The 22,412-nt window shown below is 36.8% G+C and overlaps 1 protein-coding gene across 1 annotated transcript in view; it reads right to left on the minus strand.

The window, feature by feature from the left end:
• Positions 1-1,665: 1,665 nt before the first annotated feature.
• Positions 1,666-22,412, minus strand: part of LOC149821230 (uncharacterized) — a 28,096-nt gene continuing 7,349 nt past the window's right edge. Inside the window, exons 2-4 of the mRNA XM_089983627.1 lie at positions 2,571-2,648; positions 2,299-2,424; positions 1,666-2,012 (exon numbers count right to left, since the gene is read on the minus strand). Coding sequence (XP_089839753.1) covers positions 1,949-2,012; positions 2,299-2,424; positions 2,571-2,648 — 268 coding nt within the window. The 3' untranslated portion in view covers positions 1,666-1,948. The remainder of the gene's footprint in view (positions 2,013-2,298; positions 2,425-2,570; positions 2,649-22,412) is intronic.

The following is a 22,412-nucleotide window of genomic DNA, read 5'->3' on the forward strand; positions in this document are numbered from 1 at the left end:
GGGCCGTTGTTGGGGAGGGGCGATGATGAGGGAGAGGAAATCTAGAAGAACTCATATTAATGCTCTTTCTCTAGTCACTTGTTATCATTCTGAAGCATGTTTTTTCTTAGTCTTTGCATTGTAAATGAAAAGCAAATAAATTACAAATCCAAATTTCTCTGCTGAGCCATTCTTAACAGAGGTATAGACATTACGCTACTCAAAGACGAGAGAAAGGTGATCACTGCAACCAGTCTTATCATTTTCTCAAACAAAAGCAGTAGGAAACTGCACCTCATATGATAAGACAACTACTACAGTATTCCAAGCTATGCTGAAGAAATCCAATTTCTCTCATTTAGGGAAGGCATATCTTTCTTCACCTCCCTTTCACAGAGAGTGAAAGGCTTAAAGACCAACCAATCTATCTGATAAATTAGAGCTTGTAGCTTGAGCGAAACAAAGGCATGGAACCTACAGCATCATTTAACTTTTGAGATTACTATGAGAAATGAGCAATAGTACAAGATGAAAACAATTCACTAGATCACTGAAAGATATAAAGGTTTGTTACCGCCAAAAGTTTCAATTAGGAAAGAGAATTGAAAAGCAGCACTGACAGCTTGAGTCATTTTTTATAAATTCCAATTTAATATATGCATACCAAGATATTCATACCAGCAAGTAAATAATACTTCTAAATTATAAAGGAGCCAATCTATCTGATAAATTGGAGATTTCATCAAGCTCTTTATGCTTTAAGATATAAAGGAGCAAAAAATTTCCACCATACTCCCAATTGTTTGTGTTAAGTCCCACTCACAACGTAAACAAGTTGTGCAGAGCTTGATTCTAATGTTTAGCGTTCGTAGCAAGTTCTCACTTCTCAAAAGAAGTTCCATGGTCCAGCCATTTCGACTTCCAATGGTGCTGTAGATATAGGAAATATCATGGATATTAACTGCTCTATCATTCAAAACAGGCAACAAAGTGAAGTCAATGGCTTGGAACTAAGTATTTAGCTATCACCATTAATTTTCATCGGTATAGAAAGCTCAATGGTCCCTAAACTGTTTATTTAAAAATAAAACATGCCTATCAGAACAACTTGCAGGCAATTGTAGAAAGATGACCTATTACTAGAACTAATATAACAGTAAAGTCCAATAAAGAAAACCTCAAACTGATACAGCATGATGGCAAACCACTGGAAAACAAGGTTGTTGGTCATATCGTAGAATCCATATCCATTCAGTCTTTCCCTACTTTGTCATCTATTGGCATGGGATATTACTAAAAAGAAACCACATGCCAGCCAGAAATCTCTCTAGTTCAAAACCTGTTGCAATTTGGCAGGAGTGTTTGGGAAGAATAGAAGACTAGACTAGAGACACTAAACAGGTGAAACCCAAAGTTTACTCTCAATGACACAAATGTGTAGTTGCTCATCTCACGTGGCGTTTGACTTTCAAGCACTATTGAACAATGGATACATGATTCCATTTACAAACATTTAGAATCTGTGACAATGTGTAAAATATGTAACAAAACAAGCATGATATCTGAAGCACCTTGCGCTGATTTAGTTTTTAATGTGCACAAAAGAAATTATTTAAACAGCCTTGATGTAGACATGTTTTAAATCTCACAAAGAATACTAAAAGGGCCATCATAAACAACCATAAATTTGCAAGGGATCTTAAGGATGATAATAGTTTCGATTAATAGAATGTTATCTGCCAAGACATCATGCATACAAGGAAATACAAAAGAAACTTGAAGACCAATTAGCAGGCGTTAAACCTGAAAGCAAAATCACTTCCTGACAAAAAAAAATAGCATTACATGTCAAAGCACATGGCTGGTCCTAAGAACACAGCTGTCTTATGATCGATTTCATTGTGGATCCTCAGGATGATCATGCAATATCGTGCAAAAGGTAAAAGCCTTATACTATATCTCACTGATCCTAACATTCAGTCTCGACTTGGTCATTTGCTTTTGAGTTTCCACTTGATGCAGGGTTTCCAAACCTGAAACGTAAATATAAAACAGATAAAAATAAGTAATAAAGAATCTATTTATCTACTGTTAAGTTCTAGAAACAGGATTCACTCAATTAGGTTGGCTACCATCATGGTACAAATCTTACAAAAAAAAGCAGAAAAATAAAAGCATCAGAAAACAAGTTACAGAACCGAAATTGGCCTGAAACAATAAAATAGGACTACAATATTCCACAAACTTCAATATAATAATTAATAGTAAAAAAACTATATTGTTGTTACATAATCAGCATAGCCAAGGAGAATTGCAAACCTGATTGCTCTGGCTTTTCGTTTATCCTCCTCAAGTGAATCTACCTTAGTAACAGGCGCAAATCTAGCTAGCCGAGCTTTCTTTTTTGCCTCATCATCAATTGTAGCATTTGCAAGAAGCCCAAATCTGGGAAACAAAGTAAAAGTTTGAATTCAGAGCATGTCTAGCAGATTACTAACGATCGAAGGGCCAGAAAACAAGAACATAAGCTACGTTTGCAACAGATTTCCTTAAAAATCACCACAACATTCTAGCAAGAAGCAAACGTGAACCTCTCTGCCCTAGCCTTCCTCTTATCCTCTTCTGATTTTGTTGTTTCTCCCGGTCCAAGCAAAGATGAAGCACCAAACCTGGTCAATGAAAAGCATCATGGCACCTTTTCAAATGAAGAACTTGATAAACAATCAAATTGCAATAAGTCGTGAGTCCCATGTGCTATATACAATATTTGAGTTATTCATCTTGTGAAATGTTGAAATAGAGGACAACCAACAAATAATTTATGACTTTAACTGACCACCTATATTTAACCGGCCATGAGATGCTGGATCCAGCCCGCATTTCATCCAATGATAATAATGAAGATTGTCACTCTTTTTGTTCTAGGGTGGGCCACCTGGGTCTGTCTTGTAGTTAGGTGGGATTAGCCTGCCTTTGGCAAGTATAAGATTTGAACTAACAAAGAAAAGAGGGTAATAGGCAGAGGGTGATGGTGATGGAAGCTTGACATTATATGGCTGGTTAGGGGTTGAGGCAGTCCCTAAACTGCAACATGACCAATTTGATAGGCACTTCAGGAGAGCTGGCTAAGGATGTCTCCTTTTGCATTGTGGTTCCTACCAGGATAAGGGGGAAGCCAGCTTCTAGGGCTTGCACCAATGTCAATCCACCATGGCAAATAGCATGTACCTGTAGGGATTGGGTGATTGTTAACTAGTGTGTGTGTGTGTGTGTGTGTATATATATATCGTTAAAGGTAATTTCTCGGTGAGGGGATTTCTCGAAAAAAAATTGAAAAGAATATAAATAACAAAAAAAAAAGCTAAGAAAATAAGTTCTGCATTAATTTTCTTTCAAAGAAAAAAAATACAGAAACATGTTTTAAAGGTTTTAAAATATAAAAGAAACAAAAAATAGAAAATGCAAACTTGAAATAATAAAAAAAATCTCAAAAAATATCACGATAATAACGTGATATTTTGTTTCTGGCGATATTTTGAAAATATTGTGATATATTCCCGATATTATCGGTTACCTTAAAATAGTTGATAATATCGCGATATTTTCAAAATCGGCGATATTGGTGATATATATATATATATATATTCTTTTTTTGTTACGGTCCTAGATCCAGAGAACTCGCCAGATCCATGGTTCTAGGATTCAGATGCCACTTCAGCAACGAAAGAGGGTTTCCCAAGTCCAAGTGGGGCCCATGGAGGTAACATGGTTGTTGATATGAGCTTTCTAAAAAAGAAAGCTAGATGACGTGTCTATGCCAAAACAAAGAAGATCATCCTGGCAAGGCCCACAAGGGGGTGCTAATTTGGAGGAAGAGGGTGAGACGTCCCCACCTCTCTAGAGACTTCTCCCTTCTAGGAAGGAGAGGTTAGGTAGAGTCCAACAATGCTTTCTTTAATTTCTTTTTTATTTCTTAAGAAACTAGGCTTGGGAAGAGTTCGTTCAAAATAGGACTCTAGTCTCTTATTTTAGTTTAGTTCTCTCTAGTTTGCGTGAATACCAAGGCCTCCCTAGGCTGGTTGTCATCTCCCTCAAAGAGCTCAAGCTCTTCCTACGCCCGGACAATGAGGTTTTGCATTCTCAACAACCTAGTCAGAGTTATCTCACTATGGATCACGTGCCCATTCCCCATAACGTGTGGGGCACTCCTCTGACTTGCTAAAGACCTACAAATGCACCTTAGGTACTAATCCCAGCTACTGTTCTTAATTGTCAAAGGTGCTAGGCGAGGGCCTAGGCGATGAGGCCCTAAAAAGACTAGGCAGACTAGGCACTACCTCAAATAAAAAAAAAACATAAAATATGTAAACAAACTATTAAAATTAATAACAAACCTGCATACAACATAAAATCAATCAACAATAAGCAATAGACAAAATATAACATGTCGTCAAACACTATAAATCAATTATATTAAATAATTTGCTCAAGAAAATGAAGAATAAATAAACAATTGAATAAACAAACCATACAACTAACAATGTGAATGAACAATATACAAAAAATAAAATCATGTATGCAAACAACTTAACAACAATAGACATAAAATAAGCAATAGACAAATAAGAAGAAAAAATGAGTAATTGAATAAACAAACTATGCAACTGATAACCTGCTCAAAAAAAATAAAAATAAATGAACAATTGGATAATCAAACCATACAACCTATGTCACATGGGTGCGGGTGCGGGTGCGGGTGCGGGTGCGGGTGCGGCGATGCGGCACTTTAAAAACACTTGGGTGCGGGGGGTGCAAGGAGGATATATATATATATATATAATTTTTAACAGTTTTAAGTTAACACTACGTGTGTACATTTATGTATTTATATATATATATAATATAGATAAAAATGGACTTGATTAGGGTTAACTGAATCTACTTTTGGATAGAAATAGACCTCAGTATGGTTGACTTCACCTAACACAAAGGAAGTTGTGTCCAAGTGTCGCACCCGCCTGGATGCGGGTGCGACGCGAGTGCGGTGCCTTGTTAGAAGAGTCTGTGTGACATAGCATTCAACTAACAATATGAATAAACAATATGCAAAAGATAAAATCATGTATACAAAAAAATTAACAATAGACTTATAAGAAGAATAAATGAACAATTGAATAAACAAACCATGCAACTTATAACTAACAATGTATATAAAAGGCAACTACATAATTTAAATACAATTAAAGCCTTAACAATATAAGTCATAACCAAGCTACCGAGAGTTCGTGATAACTAAAAACACCACATTTAACCAACATCTTATATGTTAATCTTCATCTCTAAACTATAAAGATCCTAAAACTAAACTATATAGGCCAATAATTAGGACAAAAAAACCTTATTGTTGCATCCAATTGTCGCGCCACCGTCTCTTTATATTGGTACCTTTTTTGGCAAGTGAAAGTAATCGAGCTTGTTGTGGTGGGTCATCATCATCATCATCTTCTTCAGAATCTGGAACAATGATAGGGTTTCCTTCTTTGCATTTTTGCAACCTTCTTTTAATTGCTTCTAGTTCAGCAATAACATAAGCACAAAAAGTGGCAAGAATAAATGGAGAATCACATACATATACTTTTTCACGAAGACATGCAATATGTTTCTTAAATCCATGCAGTTCACCCTTAATAATAGCACCACAAAACACACATCACAATGATGACCCTGGTTGTAGTACACTATCCATGCTTCTGCAGTATCGCCATGCAGGATCACCTTTATGCCATAAAGGTGAGGACGACATTGAAAAATCTAAAATAAAACAACAACAACAACTACGCCTTCATCCCAAAATAATTGGGGTCAGCGATATGAACCAAAAAAGAAAATCATTATGGGTCTTCCACATGAATCCTTCTCCTCCAATCATTTCTATCCAATGCCATGTCCTCGGTGAGGTTCAAAGCATTCATATCCTTTCCTATCACCTCCATCCATGTCTTTCTAGGCCTACCCCGACCTCTTTTAACTAATATATTTTCCCATTTCTCCATCCTTCTAACTGGAGCATCATTAGGCCTTCGCCGAATATGTCCAAACCACCGTAAACGATTCTCTCTCATCTTATTTTCAATGGGTGCAACGCCTACCTTCTTATGTATTTCCTCGTTCCAAATCTTATCTTTTATTGTATTTCCACACATCCATCTCAGCATACGCATCTCAGCTACACTCATTTTTTGAATATGATGTCTCTTGGCAGCCCAACATTCTGTACCATATAGTAAAGCGGGCCTAATAGTCGTCCTATAAAACTTTCCCTTCAACCGCAATGGCATTCTACGATCGCACAACACTCCAGTTGCACTCTTCCATTTCATCCACCCAACCTTTATCCTATGATTTACATCTCCATCAATTTCTCCATACTTTTGAATGATAGATCCCAAATATTTGAAAGAATCATCCACCGGTATTTCTTGCTCACCAAGCTTCACTACACTCCCATCTCTATTTCGTTGCTTACTAAATCGACATTTCATGTATTCTGTCTTACTCTTACTCAACTTAAAACCTCTTGCTTCCAATGTCTGTCTCCATAATTCTAACTTAGCATTAACCCCAGCTCTAGACTCATCAATCAAAACAATATCATCAACAAACAACATACACCACGACACATTTTCTTGAATTGATCTCGTAAGCTCATCCGTCACTATAGCAAATAGGAAAGGGCTTAAAGCAGATCCTTGATGTAACCCAACCATTATAGGAAAATTGGTTGTTACCCCTCCACAAGTGCGGACATTGGTTACTACTCCTTCATACATATCTTTAATTATACTAATGTACTTGAGAGAAACACCTTTCTTCATCATTGTCCACCAGAGAACGTCCCTAGGTACTCTATCGTAAGCCTTCTCCAAATCAATAAAAACCATATGCAAATCTTTGTTCCTCTCTCTATTTCTCTTAATAAGTTGTCTAAGAAGATGTATAGCTTCCATAGAAGATCTTCCAGGCATAAAACCAAATTGATTCTCCGATATCATGACAACCTTCCTCAACCTAGACTCAATCACCCTCTCCCAAAGTTTCATAGTATGACTCATGAGTTTTATACCACGATAGTTTGTGCAATCTTGTATATCACCCTTATTCTTATATAGAGGCACCAAAGTACTCTTCCTCCACTCATTAGGCATCTTATTTGTCCGCCAAATCTTGTTAAAAAGATTTGTCAACCATTCTAAACCTTTCTCTCCCAAGCATTTCCAAGCCTCGATAGGTATACCATCTGGGCCAACCGCCCTTCTTGATTTCATTTTCTTCAAAGCCTCTACAATTTCTTTCTTTTGAATCTTGCGCATGAAGTCACGATTCATCTCATGAAAAGGAATAAAGAAGTCTCCAAGATCCTCAGCATGACTTTCATTAAATAGCTTATCAAAATAATCTTTCCATCTCTCCTTAATCTCCTCATCTTTGACTAAAACCCTTTGTGTTTCATCTTTGATACATCTAACCATACCCAGATCCCTCGATTTCCTATCTCTCATCTTTGCAAGCCTATAAATATCCTTTTCGCCTTCTTTGGTATCCAACTTGTCATAAACCTCATATACCTTATCCCTCGCGTTCTGAACTACTTTTTTAGCTTCCTTCTTTGCTGTCATATACTTCTCCAAATTCTCATTATCACGACTCTTAGATTTCTATAACACTCTCTTTTAACCTTAATAGCTAATTTGACATCCTCGTTCCACCACGATGTATCCTTACCTAGCGGTGCACGGCCTTTAGACTCACCCAATACTTCCTTAGCCACCTTTCGCATGTCACCCGCTATCTTATTCCACATTGATTCTGAATCCTCCTCGAGACACCAATCAGCTTCCTTAACTACCTGCTCTACAAACCTTCCTTGTTTAGCTCCTTTCAGTGCCCACCACTTAATTCTAAGATCTATCCTATGTCTATCCCTTTTGCGGCATTGTCTAATTCTAAGATCTAAAATTAAGACTCTATGTTGTGTAGCTACACTTTCTCCTGGTATAACCTTACAATCGATACAACAACCCCTATCTCTTTTTCTAAGTAGGAAAAAATATATCTGACTCGTATTAACCCCACTTTTAAATGTTACTAGGTGAGACTCCCTCTTCCTAAACCAAGTGTTTGCTAAGATCATATCATAGGACAAACCAAAATCTAAAATCCTTTTTCCACTTTCGTTTCTTTCTCCTATACCATAGCCTCCATGGATACTCTCAAATCCATCTGTACTAATACCTACATGCCCATTAAGGTCACCGCCGATGAAAAGCCTTTCTCCATAAGATATCACTTGTACTACTCCATCTAAATCTTCCCAAAATTGACGCTTAATGAAATCATCTAAACCTGCTTGAGGTGCATAAACACTAATAATATTAATAATATTTATACCTAATACTAATTTAATAAGTAAAATCCTATCACCCTTCCTACGGACCTCAACTACATTATCTATAAACTCACGACTCATAACAATCCCTACTCCATTCCTATTCCTATTTATTCCTGTATATCAAATCTTATATCCCCAAGGTTCTATCACTTTTGCTTTCTCACCAACCCATTTGGTCTCTTGTAGACATAAAATATCAATCTTTCTCCTACACATAACATCTACTAACTCTACCAACTTACCAGTTAAAGACCCTATGTTCTAAGAGGCTAACCTAATTTTATGGTCTTGGACTAACTTCTTTACCCCCACCCGTCCAACAAAGTGAGGGAACCCTTGCCTATTTGACACCACACCCGGGCACCGGTGTGACGCGTCGCTTCCGGGCGACGACCTAGCAACCCTTGCCCATTTATCACTGCCTCCGGGCCTATAGAGTACAGCGCGTCGCCAAAACCACCAAACAAAAATTATAGGCATGCAAATATTAGACAAGAAGTCTACACACACGTAACAAACTTAACTAATAAAAAATGGAAAAAAATCAAGCAAACAACTTAGATGTCTAAGGCAAAAATCAAGCAAGCATAAAAATATAGCACATTCAACATCATAAGTGCATTCAAGTATAAAATAGTCAAATCCAAAGGATAAGGGTCAAAGAACTTCAATAAGTTTATAATAACTTTACAATTTAATCCTTAGATGATAAACTTGAAAGCCCATCATCATTATTTAAATTATCTTTATTGATATATTACTCTTCTTCAGTTTTTGCAAAACCAGTTTCCTTTACCCTCACCACATTTTTTCTTTTGTCAAATCTTTTCTTCTTTAGGTCTTTAATAGCACGTGTTTTCATCAACGCTCCAAATGCCTTATCAACAAGAGTCCATGTAAGTGATGTGTCATCTTCAAAGACCGCCTCATCTTTTACATGGAACTCATCATTTTCTCAACTTCTCTTAAGATGATGGGGTTGAGATCTGATTTACCCATTCGCTCCTCATACCTTCGCTTCAATCTGCAATTATATTACACAAAAACCAAATCACTCATCCTTTTCACATCTTTTACCAACTGATGTTTTTGAGAAACTACTTTTTGACCAATTATCTTCAATAAACATGGACCTCAAGCCTTTTTTGCAATTGTATATACTTTCTATGGTCAAAAACCTAGTAGCAAACCTTGTCACTGCAAGCCTATGTAAGTTCCTTTGTGTATATGTTCTCATCATACTCAACGCTTGAGTATGTTTGTATATGAATAGAACCAATTGCTTTCTTTTTAAAAAATATTATTTAAATCTTACAATTCTCCTATATCTTCCAACATCAGATTTACACAATGTGCAACACAAGGAATCCAAAACAAATATTTTCTCTTCTCCATCAACAATTTACCAACTTTGACGTAATTGGAGGCATTGTCGGTAACAACTTAAACAACATTCTCTTCCCCAACTTCTTCAACAATCTAAAAAACAAATTTGCATCTTTTATTTCATCAGATGCATCAACCGATTTTCATAACAATGTTCCTAAAGAGCAATTAACCAAAAAATTAATAAGTGTTCGACCTTTAGTATCAGTCCATCCATCTGACATTACATTGCATCCATATTTTGCATTTGTATTGGTCTAACTCTATCTTTTTTTCTATTTCTTTCTTCAAAATTAGTTCACGCAACTCATGGTATGATGGAGGCTTCATCCATGGTCAAAATTAGCCTATGGATTCAATCATACTATAAAATGAAGGCAACTTCGTTGTATTAAAAGGTATTCCCGCATCATAAAACCATTTATCAATGTACTCGTATTTTTTTTAAGCGGTTCTCTAACATGGTTTATTTGTTTTCTTGCCTTTCTCTGGATCACTTCGAAAATATAAATCCATATGCCCTTCAAGCCGAAGATACTACTCGATTGTCCCTCTATTTGCAAAACTGCGGCAAGCTCTTCACCAGTTTCAGAGGCTAAGAACATGTATTCAGATCTTTCATATATATTAATTGTCTCTTTCTTATTTCTTTTATCATTCTTCTTTGATTTCTCTATGTACTTAAAAAGTACTTGATTTATGCATTTGTTCGATCTCAGACCTTCATGTTTCTTCCTATAATATAGTGTATTTTCACACTTAGTTAAATATGAGATTTTCAAATTTTGGCAAGTCTGGGAGAAAAATAGTTTGAGGCTCGATTTTTAGACTGATGTCTTTGAGTCTGGGCTTGACCCAGGTCTCATCGACAAGGTCGAGGTGAGCCAATAGAAACGAGATAAAAAGTTTTATTTTCTACCTTTAAATTCAAGCGAAATTTAGGTTATTTTTGGGTGAAATTTGAAATTTTATGCGTGTAATATATCGTTAGATGCGTCTCGGAATTCTAAGCGCAACAATATTTTGTTTTTCAGAATTCAAGTTTCGGTTTGCCCGAAAATCTCGTTTTTCTGAAAATTGAGCAGTTTGTCAAAATAGATCCGGAGTTGGATCGGATTGGATCCAAGGCCTAGGATCTAAATTTTTATGGATTTGGATTTTATTTAGGTCCTACTCAAATATGGATTTAATTCCAACTCAACATAGAGAAATTGCCCCCTAGAACTATAAACTATTGCTTTATAGGATATGTTGATGCACAAAAAAGGTTATCAATGTTATGATCATGTAAGAAGATGTGGACTTCTAAACATGTGAAATTTTCAACAATGCAGAGCCTATATTTTCCTTTTTAGTACCATTCTTAGAAGATTTTGAACAATAGAAAATGATAACCTATGGTAGAAGGCCCTTAGGCATACCTAACCTTTCTTGATCAGCATGATCAAGAAGAGAAAGAACTTCATGAGCAATTTCAATCCTTCCCAAGCCGATTTCAAATGTGCAAGCAAAGGATCCTCATTCTCTTCCTCTTTAGGTATGTCAAAGTACCCGACAATCTTTTCCTCCTCGTTTTGTTTCTTATGAATCCTTTTTTGTTACTCATGAAGCCCTTCTAGCCTTGATTCAGACTTATCATGAGCCTAAATCCTATGATAAAGCTGCTCTATGTGTGAAGAATTGGAAGCACCGGACAGAATGAAAGCCCGGGAAATAGTCAAACTGCTAGATAGTAAAAATGTGATTGGATCAAAGTGGGTGTACAAGTTTAAAACCAGAGCAAATGGGACAATACAAAGATAAGTTCATATCTTATAGCCAAGTGGTACAATTAGCAATATGGGATAGACTTTGTTGAAACCTTTGCTCATATAGCTCACATGACCACTAATGAGGACATTGCTAGCAGTTGTTGCAGTCAGAGGATGGGATTTGTGGCGATTAGATGTTAAGAATGCTTTTCTAAATAAGGACCTGGAAGAAAAAGTTTATATGGAGCTACCTCAGGGAACTATTTATAAAGAAAAAAGAGTATACAAGTTAAAGAGAGCATTGTATGGCTTAAAGCAGGCACCTAGAGCATGGTTTGACAAATTCGGTTCAACTGTCAAAAGATTGGGCTTCAAGCAAAGTTTTCATGATTATTCACTATTTGTTACTGCTTCCAACAAAGGACAATGCATACTCTTGTTATATATATATATATATATATATATATATATATATATATATATATATATATATATATGGTCATCATTGATAATGACAGAGTTATCATTGAAAATGTAAAGACTCTATTGACAAAAAACTTTGAAATGACGGATTTGGACAAGTTGAAGTACTTTCTAGGGCTTGAAATCTCATATTCAGAGAGAATATTTATAGACAGCACAAATATGCAGCAAACTTGATTAGTAAAGACAGGTTAGCCGACGATAAAAAACAAGTGGATACTCCCATGGAAGCCAACTGCAAATTGAAGCATACAGATGAAGAGTTTCTTGATGATCCCACAATATAGGCAGTTAGTAGGGAACTTGATTTATTTGACCATTTCCAAATTAGATATTACCTTTGCAGTACATGCAGTGAGCTAGTTCACGAGTGCCCCTAGATCTACTCCACTTAGCAGCAGTTCCAAGGATCATTAGATATGTCAAAGGCACTAGCATTATGCTTTATTCTTCTCTATTTCGTCTGTATTAAAGTAGAGGGCTTGTTGTGATGTAGATTTTGGAGGGATATCAAAGGACAGACATTCTACCACTAGATCTTGCATATTCTTAGGTGACTCTGATATCGTGGAAAAATAAAAAGCAACCAAGAGTCTCCATTTCCACAACTAAGGCAGAATATCGAGTCATAGCTCGGGTTGTTGTAGATATTGTATGGCAGCAATGGTTGTTAGAGGATATGTGAGTTCAAATTGACAGTTGGACCCCTTTGCATTGTGACAATAAGTGCTATTCACATAGTGAAGAACCTTAAGTACTGTGAGGACGAAACATATCGAGATAGATTGTCACCCCACTCATAGAGCATACTCGGATGGACTCATCTTCTTGTCATGCATTGAGACCGCTAGTCAAATTGCGAATTGTTTTACCAAGAGTTTGCCATGGAAGACTTTTTACTGTTTTAGTCATTCCTCTTCAAACTTGGAATGATCATATTCACATCATCCCAAGTTTGAGGGGCAGTGTTAAGGAATGTAATATAAATTACTATTATGTGTGCTACCCCTCCTTGTACATCTTATTATTTTTAGGGATATCCATGCACTTAGCCATGGGTTGTTGTAAAGTCAATGTTTTTTGTCGTTTAATGAGACAAAGGTGTCAGCTCGCATATATTGTTGTATTCATCTAATAGTTCCTCAATAAAGTTTCTCACGGTTCTTCTCTTTGCTCTCTTTATCTTCATCATCTCTTATTGCTTTGATAGTAACTAAGGACAGTGAATCAGAGAACACAGAACTGTTTTCGAAACAAAAAGTCTATCAGATGTATGAACATGGAGGCTGTCATTATTATCTAAGATACAAACAAAGCAGTTTCATTAGAATCACCTTCCAAATATTTGTCCAAAGCTAATTGAGATTGTTCTCCATCATGCCTAGAATACTGTGTGTGCATCCCCACACAATTTTTTTTTAAATTACCGTGACGCACCCACACCCGCACCTATGTGACAGCTTCAAATGATTTTAAGCAATATTTGCTAGATAATGAGATCAAGCATAAAATCACTTGTGCTCACACACCTCAACAAAATGGTATGTTAGAAAGATGTATACATATTGTGGAGATAAATCTAACTAAACTACCCAGTAGCCCATGGACAGAGGCCTTCCATACAGCAGTATTCCTCATTAATCACGTGCTAACAAAAGTGCTAGATGGAAAGTTTCCATATCATGCATTGTTCAACAAATATCTTGACCATTCTTAGTTGTGTGTGTTATATCCACATTGATAAGTCGCTCCGGGATAAGTTTTCGCTCCATGCTGAGATTTGCAGATTGAGGACATGCTGATATGAAAAAGTATTATGGCTGCAATCAATGAAAACCCTCTCCTAACCTTGTAAGTCTTCCCATTTTCTGCTTCCTCTCATCTTCTCCCTTCTTCTCTATCTTGTTCCCCTCTTTCTTTCTATTCATTATTTTCTTCTTCTTCCCCACACTCTTCTTCGATGATCTCCTATGTCACATGGGTGCGGGTGTGGGGGTGTGGCACTTTCAAAAAACTTGGGTGCGGGGGTGCGGGGGTGCGGCAAATATATATATATATATATATATATAAGTTTTAGCAGTTAACAACAGTAACACTAATGAAATAAAAAACAATTATCATAATATCATTCATCATGCATGCAATAAATCAAATTAACAATCTATAATTCTATTCTACATTAATGATATGATGCAATCATCTCTTAGATTTTACCAAAAAAGCACATCCATGCAGCTGCAAGGACTTTATTAGCATGTATGACTAATAGAAGTTTCTTTCATTTTTGTCTGAAAGCATGTCCTGGCGGTTGCTAGCCACAACAATGTACAGCAGACATAAACGTTATTATCATCAGTCTACATGCACTTCTATTAAAAAAGAGGACCATAAGCATGCTAACAGGGTCAGCTGCTTTAGGTATTCTGAACGGAGGCGGTTCACAAACCAGAGGAGGCACCTCTGATAGTGCCCTGCGAGGGAGACAAAGAAGGGAGAATCCGGTAAAGGATGGGGCTCAGCTAGGTCAGCAGGTGACAGCAGTATGTCGTTGTCCTCCAGTGATAGGTGCCCAAACAAGAGAGGAATGAAGGTGGCGACGGGAGATCCAGGCAACGGCGACGAGACACGCCTGAACGGAGGAAGGGGAAAAGAGATGGGAATGGGAAGAATGGGGAAAATAGAAAGGGGAGAAGGCTGTGGTGGTCACGACGGCGGCACGCGATGGTCGATTGTTGGCCGTTCGGACGGAAGGGAAAGACAAGAAGGTGAGGGGAAGAGGGCAAACGAGGATGCGTGAGAGGAAGGAGGAGAAGCGTAGGACAGGTAGGGGTCGGCGATGGCACTGCTCCAGCCGGCTGCTGACGGGGAAGGGGAGAAGGTGTCACGGCAGGTCACGATGGTGGTGGCCTCCAATCGGCACTCGGACGAAGGGGAAGGAAGAAACAAGAGGAAAGAGGGAGAAGAAGGCGTGGTGGGGGTCACGACGATGGCACCAGGCCAGTCGACATCCGAACGGGGAAGGAAGAAGAAAAATTACATCAGCACTTTTCATCGGGCATTTTTTTGTTCAAAAAATGGACACAAATGACCCTAGGTGCGTTGACCGCACCCAAGGTCCCGTTGACCACACCGAGTGCCGCACCCGCGTCGCATCGACGCGGGTGCGGCACCCAGTTTGCCGAGTCCCTGTGACTTAGGTGATCTCACAATGCAACCAATCTTCTTTTCTTTTGTTCTTATTTTTTCTTCCTTACCCTTCCTTTTCTCTCTATTCCTTCTTCCCTACTTCTTTCTCTCTTCTTTTTCCTTTATTCTTCTTCTTTCTTTCTTCCTTTCCTCCATTTCTATGTTAGATCGTATTCAAATCTTACTGCGACCATTATAGTAGGCTTGCTGATGTCATTCTGCTAACACCAACAATCTTACTGCTGACATCAATAGATCTGATCCTTTCCCACAATTTGTATGTGATTGCTTCTTCTTGGGGCTGCAGCTTATCCTATCCTAACAAACTTTTTAATAGATCATTAGAATTCATTAGATTTCTATAACTGGATCATTTGGAACATTATAAACCAGAATATCATTTGGGTCCTGAATTTATACCAAAAGGTCCTTATCTGGATTAGGATAAACTTCATTTGAACCTTTTTTTATTCCAAATTTGCATACAAAGGTCCTTATCTGAATACAATCTGTTTGGACTTGTTAGGATCCCAGATATGCACTGAAAGGTCCTTATCTGAATCCAATCCATTTGGACCTGCTTGGATTCTAGATCTACACTGAAAGGTGCCTATCCGGATCCAATTCATCTACACCTGGTCCTGTATGGATCCTGGATCTGCATTGAAATGTCCATATCTGAATCTAATCCATCTGAATCTATTATGGAAAGTTCTTTTGCCAAAATAGGATCCACTCATTTCAGGACCCTCAATGGCCTCATCCACATTCAATTCCCATTTCTTGTTTCAACCTATGTCACAAGGAGGTGACACAAGTGGACACGCCAACAAGGACACTGACACGTATGGCATTATTTTTTTTATAATATTTTATTACATTTTAATTTTATTTCATTAAAACCCATTTTTATGTTAAAATATTAAAAAATAGTTTTTTATTCATTAAAAAATTAAAAATTTTGTAGCCTCATGTCCCATTTTTGAAAAAAATTGTGAACTTCCGAGTCAAATCTGAATCCCATGTCCTCAAGTCCACGAATCATTGTGACATAGGTTTCAACTTATCCGAGAGTGATTGGATTCCACCAATTATCTGGTCTGGAAGAAATAGATTGTGCCCTTAGTAGAAGGGCATAATTTGATGAGCCATCTTAGTGGAACTAGTTCAATGCCCTCAGAATTTATCATATGCCCAGAAAATAGCAAAAGTAAAGAAAATACGAGTACTTCATTCAAGAACCCTGATTATGAAAACTGCACAGGAATGACCAACAGCTGGTAGCATATATTACCTCTACTTTGTCCCAAAGGGTTCTTCTTCAGGCTCCCTTTGAGTGAACTGCACGTGAACTATGAAATCACCTACACACGGTATATCTGAAGGTCTTTGACTCTCTACTTATGCATCTGAAGTCAAGTTTTGGAATATGAAATGTGAAAACTTGCTTGAAAAGTATTTTTGCACAAAATAGCTGTTATATCATATCAACTCATAGCTACAGAATGTCCAGCTTCAATTCACATCTCATTGCTATTGTGCTTAATAGACTTGGCCAGGAATTTCATAGTACTGTAGCCTCCATTATGTCCCACGAGCCCATTCCTTCATTTGATGGACTATGGCTTCTCCATTTACATTCTGAAGCAATTATTGTGCCTCATAACAATAAATCATCAAATTCCAGTGCCGAGCATCATGAAGTTATGAAAACAATAGTCCAAATCCAGGCTGTGGAAGAGGACGAGGCAATAGATGAAGCAGTTTTCAAGCAGGGTATGGTAGTAATGGGATTACCCACTGCAAACAACAGAAATAATAACATTTCATATTGTCCTTACTGCAAGATCCAAACTGTTGGTATTATCCAAACTGTTGGTATTATCCAAACAATAATGTTTAGTGAAAAAGGGAGGTAAGCAACAACATAGAACTCTTCAAATTCAAAAACATCAGCCTCAGCTACAAATACCGTTACAAGCACAGGTATACAACATGCAGCCCTAGCACATTCATTTTTAAATTTCAACATGCAGTCCACTGGTGATGGATCATGGTATGTAGACTTTGGGGCAGCAAACCATATTTTTGAAGACAGGTAAATTTTCATACTTGATCCCTTACCAAGGAAAGATAATCACTGAGGATGGTAGTAGGTGCCCAATTTATCATGTAGGTCTTGTTCATGCTCGTAAACACAATTTTATTACTATATTGAAACTTGTTGACAAGTCTAATTTTCATGTGTTTTTTCCTTTGTTGTGAAGAATCCTCACACAAATCAAACAAACACTAAAGGAGAAAGACGAGGGAATCTCTCTGTCTTTCAAGAAGTTCCTTTATCTCATGGTCTACATTACTAATTCTCATTTTTTGAGTTCATAGTGCAAATATAGCTCTAAGGGAATCACGGCATCACCACCTTGGACATTGTCAAGATGACTCCATTAATGTATTGTCTTCAAATGGACTAGTGTCTGTCAACAAAAATGATTCAATTCTATGGATGCATGCCTGAGTTGTCCAGTTTTCAAGAGTTACCTTTCAATTCAATAAATGAAAGAGCTTTTCTTCCCTTTGGACGTATGTTTGGGAACCTACCCTATGTAAATCCTTGTCCAAATCGCATTCCTATGTGATCTATGTTGATGATTGTACACAAGATATATGGATCTTCTTTCGTAAGCACAAATCTGAAATTTTTTTCATTTTTAAGAACTTCAAGGCCCATGTTGAGAATCATTTTTCCACCACCATCACATACTCGGGATTGATAGAGGATGCGAATATACTTCAAATGAATCCAATTAATATTGCTAGATAATGGAATCAAGCATGAAATCTCATGTCCTCACACCTCAGCAAAATGTGTGTCAGCAGTATTTCTCATTAATCGCATGACAATAGAAGTGCCATATGAAAAGCCTCCATCATGCCCTATTCAACAAATATCCTGAGCATTCTTGTTTGCGGGTGTTTGGTTGGGTGTGCTATATTTACATTGATGAGTCACTTCGTTCACCCAGGTTGAGATCTGTAGATTCATAGGGTATATCATTAAAGAAGAATTTGATGCAATCCTCAGACTAAGTAAAGAAGATCCATGTTGAAGTGTTGTATTTGACGAGTTAGAACTTCATATTGAAGGAGACTGCAAGAATAACCTATGAAGTTTAAAATACAAGATTTTTCTTTTGTTGGTCCCTCACAGCATGGAATTAGTATTATCACTACCAGTCATGATCATGGAGAAGATTTGTTTCCTGCAACTGAAAACCCTACTCGATCCAACCAGGCTGATAGTCCATTGGTTCAAATCAAGACAGTCACAATAAGTCAGAATCAGCTGGACAAAGGCGGTTCGAACCCATTAAAGTGTATGTTCTAAGGCGATATCATTCTGAGAGAAGGATAAAAATTTACATGCAAGTGAAGTTGTCAATCAAACCTCTCCACATAATCAATCAACAGCTTGAAGTTGACCAATCCATGTTGCGACATTCTTCTAGAACCAAACATCCAGTTGATAGATTTGTAAGCTCTGAGTCATTTTCAACCAGAGTTGTCAGTCGAGGAAGCGGGAGCGGGAAGCGATACGGGAAGCGGAAGCGAGGCACTTCTAAAATTTTAGGAAGCGGGAAGCGCGGGAGGACTTAGGAGCGAATCAGGAAGCGTCTCGGAAGCGACCTAGGAAACGTCTCGGAAGCGACCTAGGAAGCGAAGAAGAAAGCGACATAGGATTCGAGTGAGAAGCAAAAGGGAAGCGAATAAGAATCGAAAGGGAAGCGAAAATATAATTATAATATTATATATTTTTATTTTATCAAAAAATAAGATTTATGTCATCATTAACAAAATAAAAATGTATCTAAGATAATAAATAATATAAGTTGTAATTATCTAACAAATGCATCATATTGCAACTGTCAAGCATTTAAAAAATCATACATCAAGAGAAGATCATAATTCGCATTCGTGTTGCAACCATTTAGCAAATGCATGCAAGCACTAAATAATGCATTAAGAAAACAATTAAATTTGATTAAAAAGTGTACCTTTTTCAACGAAAGAATCAGATGACTTGTTATTTGATGTTGTGATTGTTGTAAATCTTGTCATCTTTGCAACATAGAAAATGAGAAATCAATAAACTCAAAGATTACATAGAGATATAGTTAAATTTTTAATCTATAAATTTCTAAACTATAAATTATAAGCTACAAAGTTCTAAACTCTAAAATTAAAATTAACATAATCCACTACTTTATTTCATCATGCAAGATTCAAAATAAAAGTACATATCAAACCAACAAAATATTACAAGACCATGACAAAAAAGTAACATAAAAGTTTTTAAGTTGGATTACTCCAACTACATCATCAAAAAAATAATTAATAATTCAAGAGTTCATTAATCTATCATCTTTCTCTTCCCCTTCAAGTCAGCAATAGATCGTGAACTTTCTGCATCATCACGTGTATCTTGTCCTCCACGACCATGTCCTCTACTCCTTCCTTCATTTCCTATAATGAATACGTTAAAAAATTAAAATGTCCAAAATTTTAGGAATTTAAAATATAAAAAACACAATATCAACATACCTTGCCTAGGTCTCCTGCTAAAGAAACGATCAATCTGATTTCGACCTTGAGGAACTGATGGTCGCTCTTGTATATCTGCAGTTCTATTAGCTCTGTTGGATTGATTTGTATCCTCTTCAACTTCATTTGTACGTATAATTATTGGAGGTAATGGAGCGCTTGTTTGTGCATCTTTGGGTTTGGATTTGAAAATAGTGCTTGATTGTTGTGCACTATCATCCAAATCTCTCCAACGCATGTCCTCTAATCTCAACGTATTTTCTTCTACAATAGGAAGTTCTGGATTGATATCTCATTTTCGACTAGGACCTTCTTTGTAGCGATTGTTGCACTTTTTTATAACAAAAATATAAAATATGAATGGTAATAAATAATCAATGATAGAAAAAAAGAAAAAAAATGTCAAAACAAAAGTACAACATAATTTAATCATACCTGTCAATCAATCGAATATTGGAATGAATATACACTAAGGTATCAGCACGATCTTCATTGAGCCTATCTCTTTTAACATTGTGAATATAACTATAGGTGCTCCACACTCTTTCTGCAGAAGATGTGCTAATAGGTTGAGATAAAACCTTAATAGCTAATGCTCTCAACTCAGGTGTATCACCACCATAAAAACGCCACCAATTAAGCACCGACATTGTAGGATTCAATGCATCTATTCTTGCTGCATTTCGGCTAAATCTTCCACTTCTTGATGCAAAAGCCATAAGTTGTGACCTATAAAGTGTAGATAGCTCTTCATTTTCAACAGATATCACTTCAAGCGCGAGCATTGCACCATCTAAGATATCATTATCCTTTTCTGCAAAAAAAAATATTTAATAACTATAACAAGAAAATGCAAATAAAATAATAAAATAATTAAATCGTTAAATTTTAAACTTTATTAAATAGATATAATACAATTTTTACCAGGAAAAACTGGTTTGACCCCTCCTGCTGCTGGGATCTTGAGATACTCCGACTCGTAATATTTTGGAGTAAGCATGTGGGCTAGATTATGGAGAGGCGCATTCATTCTGTCCCATCTATTTGAGACAATCTTATGAATCTTTTTATACAAATCTGGTTGTCCTTTTAGATTGTCTTTGATTTCCCCCAACATGTTGTCCATGCCTTCATACACTTCACCAATTATAGGGCCTTCCTGATCACAAAATTTAATCATCTTATATATGGGTTTTGTAATCAATAATGCTAAACGTACAGAATCCCAATATTCTTCGTCAAGAACAGTTGTTTCTATTGTAACAGCCCTTTTTTTCATAGTTTCATCCGTGCATGACTGCTTCCACTCACTCCATCTATCTGAAATTACTGTGAGTCTCAAGCTCTCCCTCACATAAAGCAAGCGCTTCAAAGTAGTATAATGTGAAGCAAACCTTGTTTTTGCAATCTTTATTAACTCTAATTTTTCATTGCTTATAAAGATTGCTAGTGCCTTTGAATGATTTGTAATATATCACAATTTCTTTACTCTGCAAATATGTTTCCCCCAACCAATGAAACTCATGTGCCAAATCCTTAAAGATCAAATTAAGTGTGTGCACAACACAAGGTGACCAAAAAATATACTTATACGTTTGTTTTAACTCTTCACCTGCTAACTTGCAATTTGCTGCATTGTCTGTAATCACTTGCACTATATTAGAAGGCCCCACAAGTCTAAATCCCGTCTTCAAAAAGTCGGCAATGTTTGCAGCTGACTGTTGCACATTAGAAAAATCGCTTGCATATAAAAACATAGAGCCAAAACAGTTTGAGGCAAGTATATTTATCAAGTGTTTGTTCTTGATATTTGTCCAACCATCTGAGACAATGGAAACTCCAAACTCCTCAAACTTTTCTCGAAATTCATTTAACTCTCTGTGAACACACTCTTTCTCATTGTCAAGCAACGTTGTTCGTGCTTTTTCATATGATGGGGGTTTATATCCAAGCACTTTACTAACTACAGATATCAGCTCTTCCCAATATGGTGATCGAAGCACATTGAAAGGTATGCCATTTGCACACAAAAATCTAATAATTTTGTGATCTACATCATCTCTTACTACCTTTTTAAAGGTATCACGAATATCAACTATTTTTTGGCTTCCACTAGATGATGTAATCATACCAATAGGCTTCTTCGGATTATTAATTCTTGATCTCCTCAACTCAAATGCACTTGATGAAACCTCCACTCTGCGAACTTGCCTCTTAATTTTGTTTGCCAATTCTGCATTTTTTGCAACTACAGGGCAAAAGGCAATCTCAACACTTTGTCCCTTTAAAGATCCCATGAGATGTGCAAAAACTCCAGTATATGACCCATGATAAATATTTTTGCAGTGTCTGCACATAAAAACCTGGGTTCCACCTTACTTTCCTTGCCCACTCTTCTTTTGTTTCAATACATGGCGCCATAGCACTATTGTTTTATGCATGCTAGGTGGTTCATCATCTTGGTCATCTTCAGAATAGTAGTCATATTCTTCTTCATCTTCCTCATCAAAACAATTTTCATTTTTGTCTTCAAATTCATATGGACAATTAGAAGACCTCTTGGTCTTGCCCTTTCT

Source organism: Nuphar pumila, chromosome 12, assembly GCF_984573655.1.
Source record: "Nuphar pumila chromosome 12, dmNupPumi1.hap1.1, whole genome shotgun sequence".
NCBI lineage: Eukaryota > Viridiplantae > Streptophyta > Magnoliopsida > Nymphaeales > Nymphaeaceae > Nuphar > Nuphar pumila.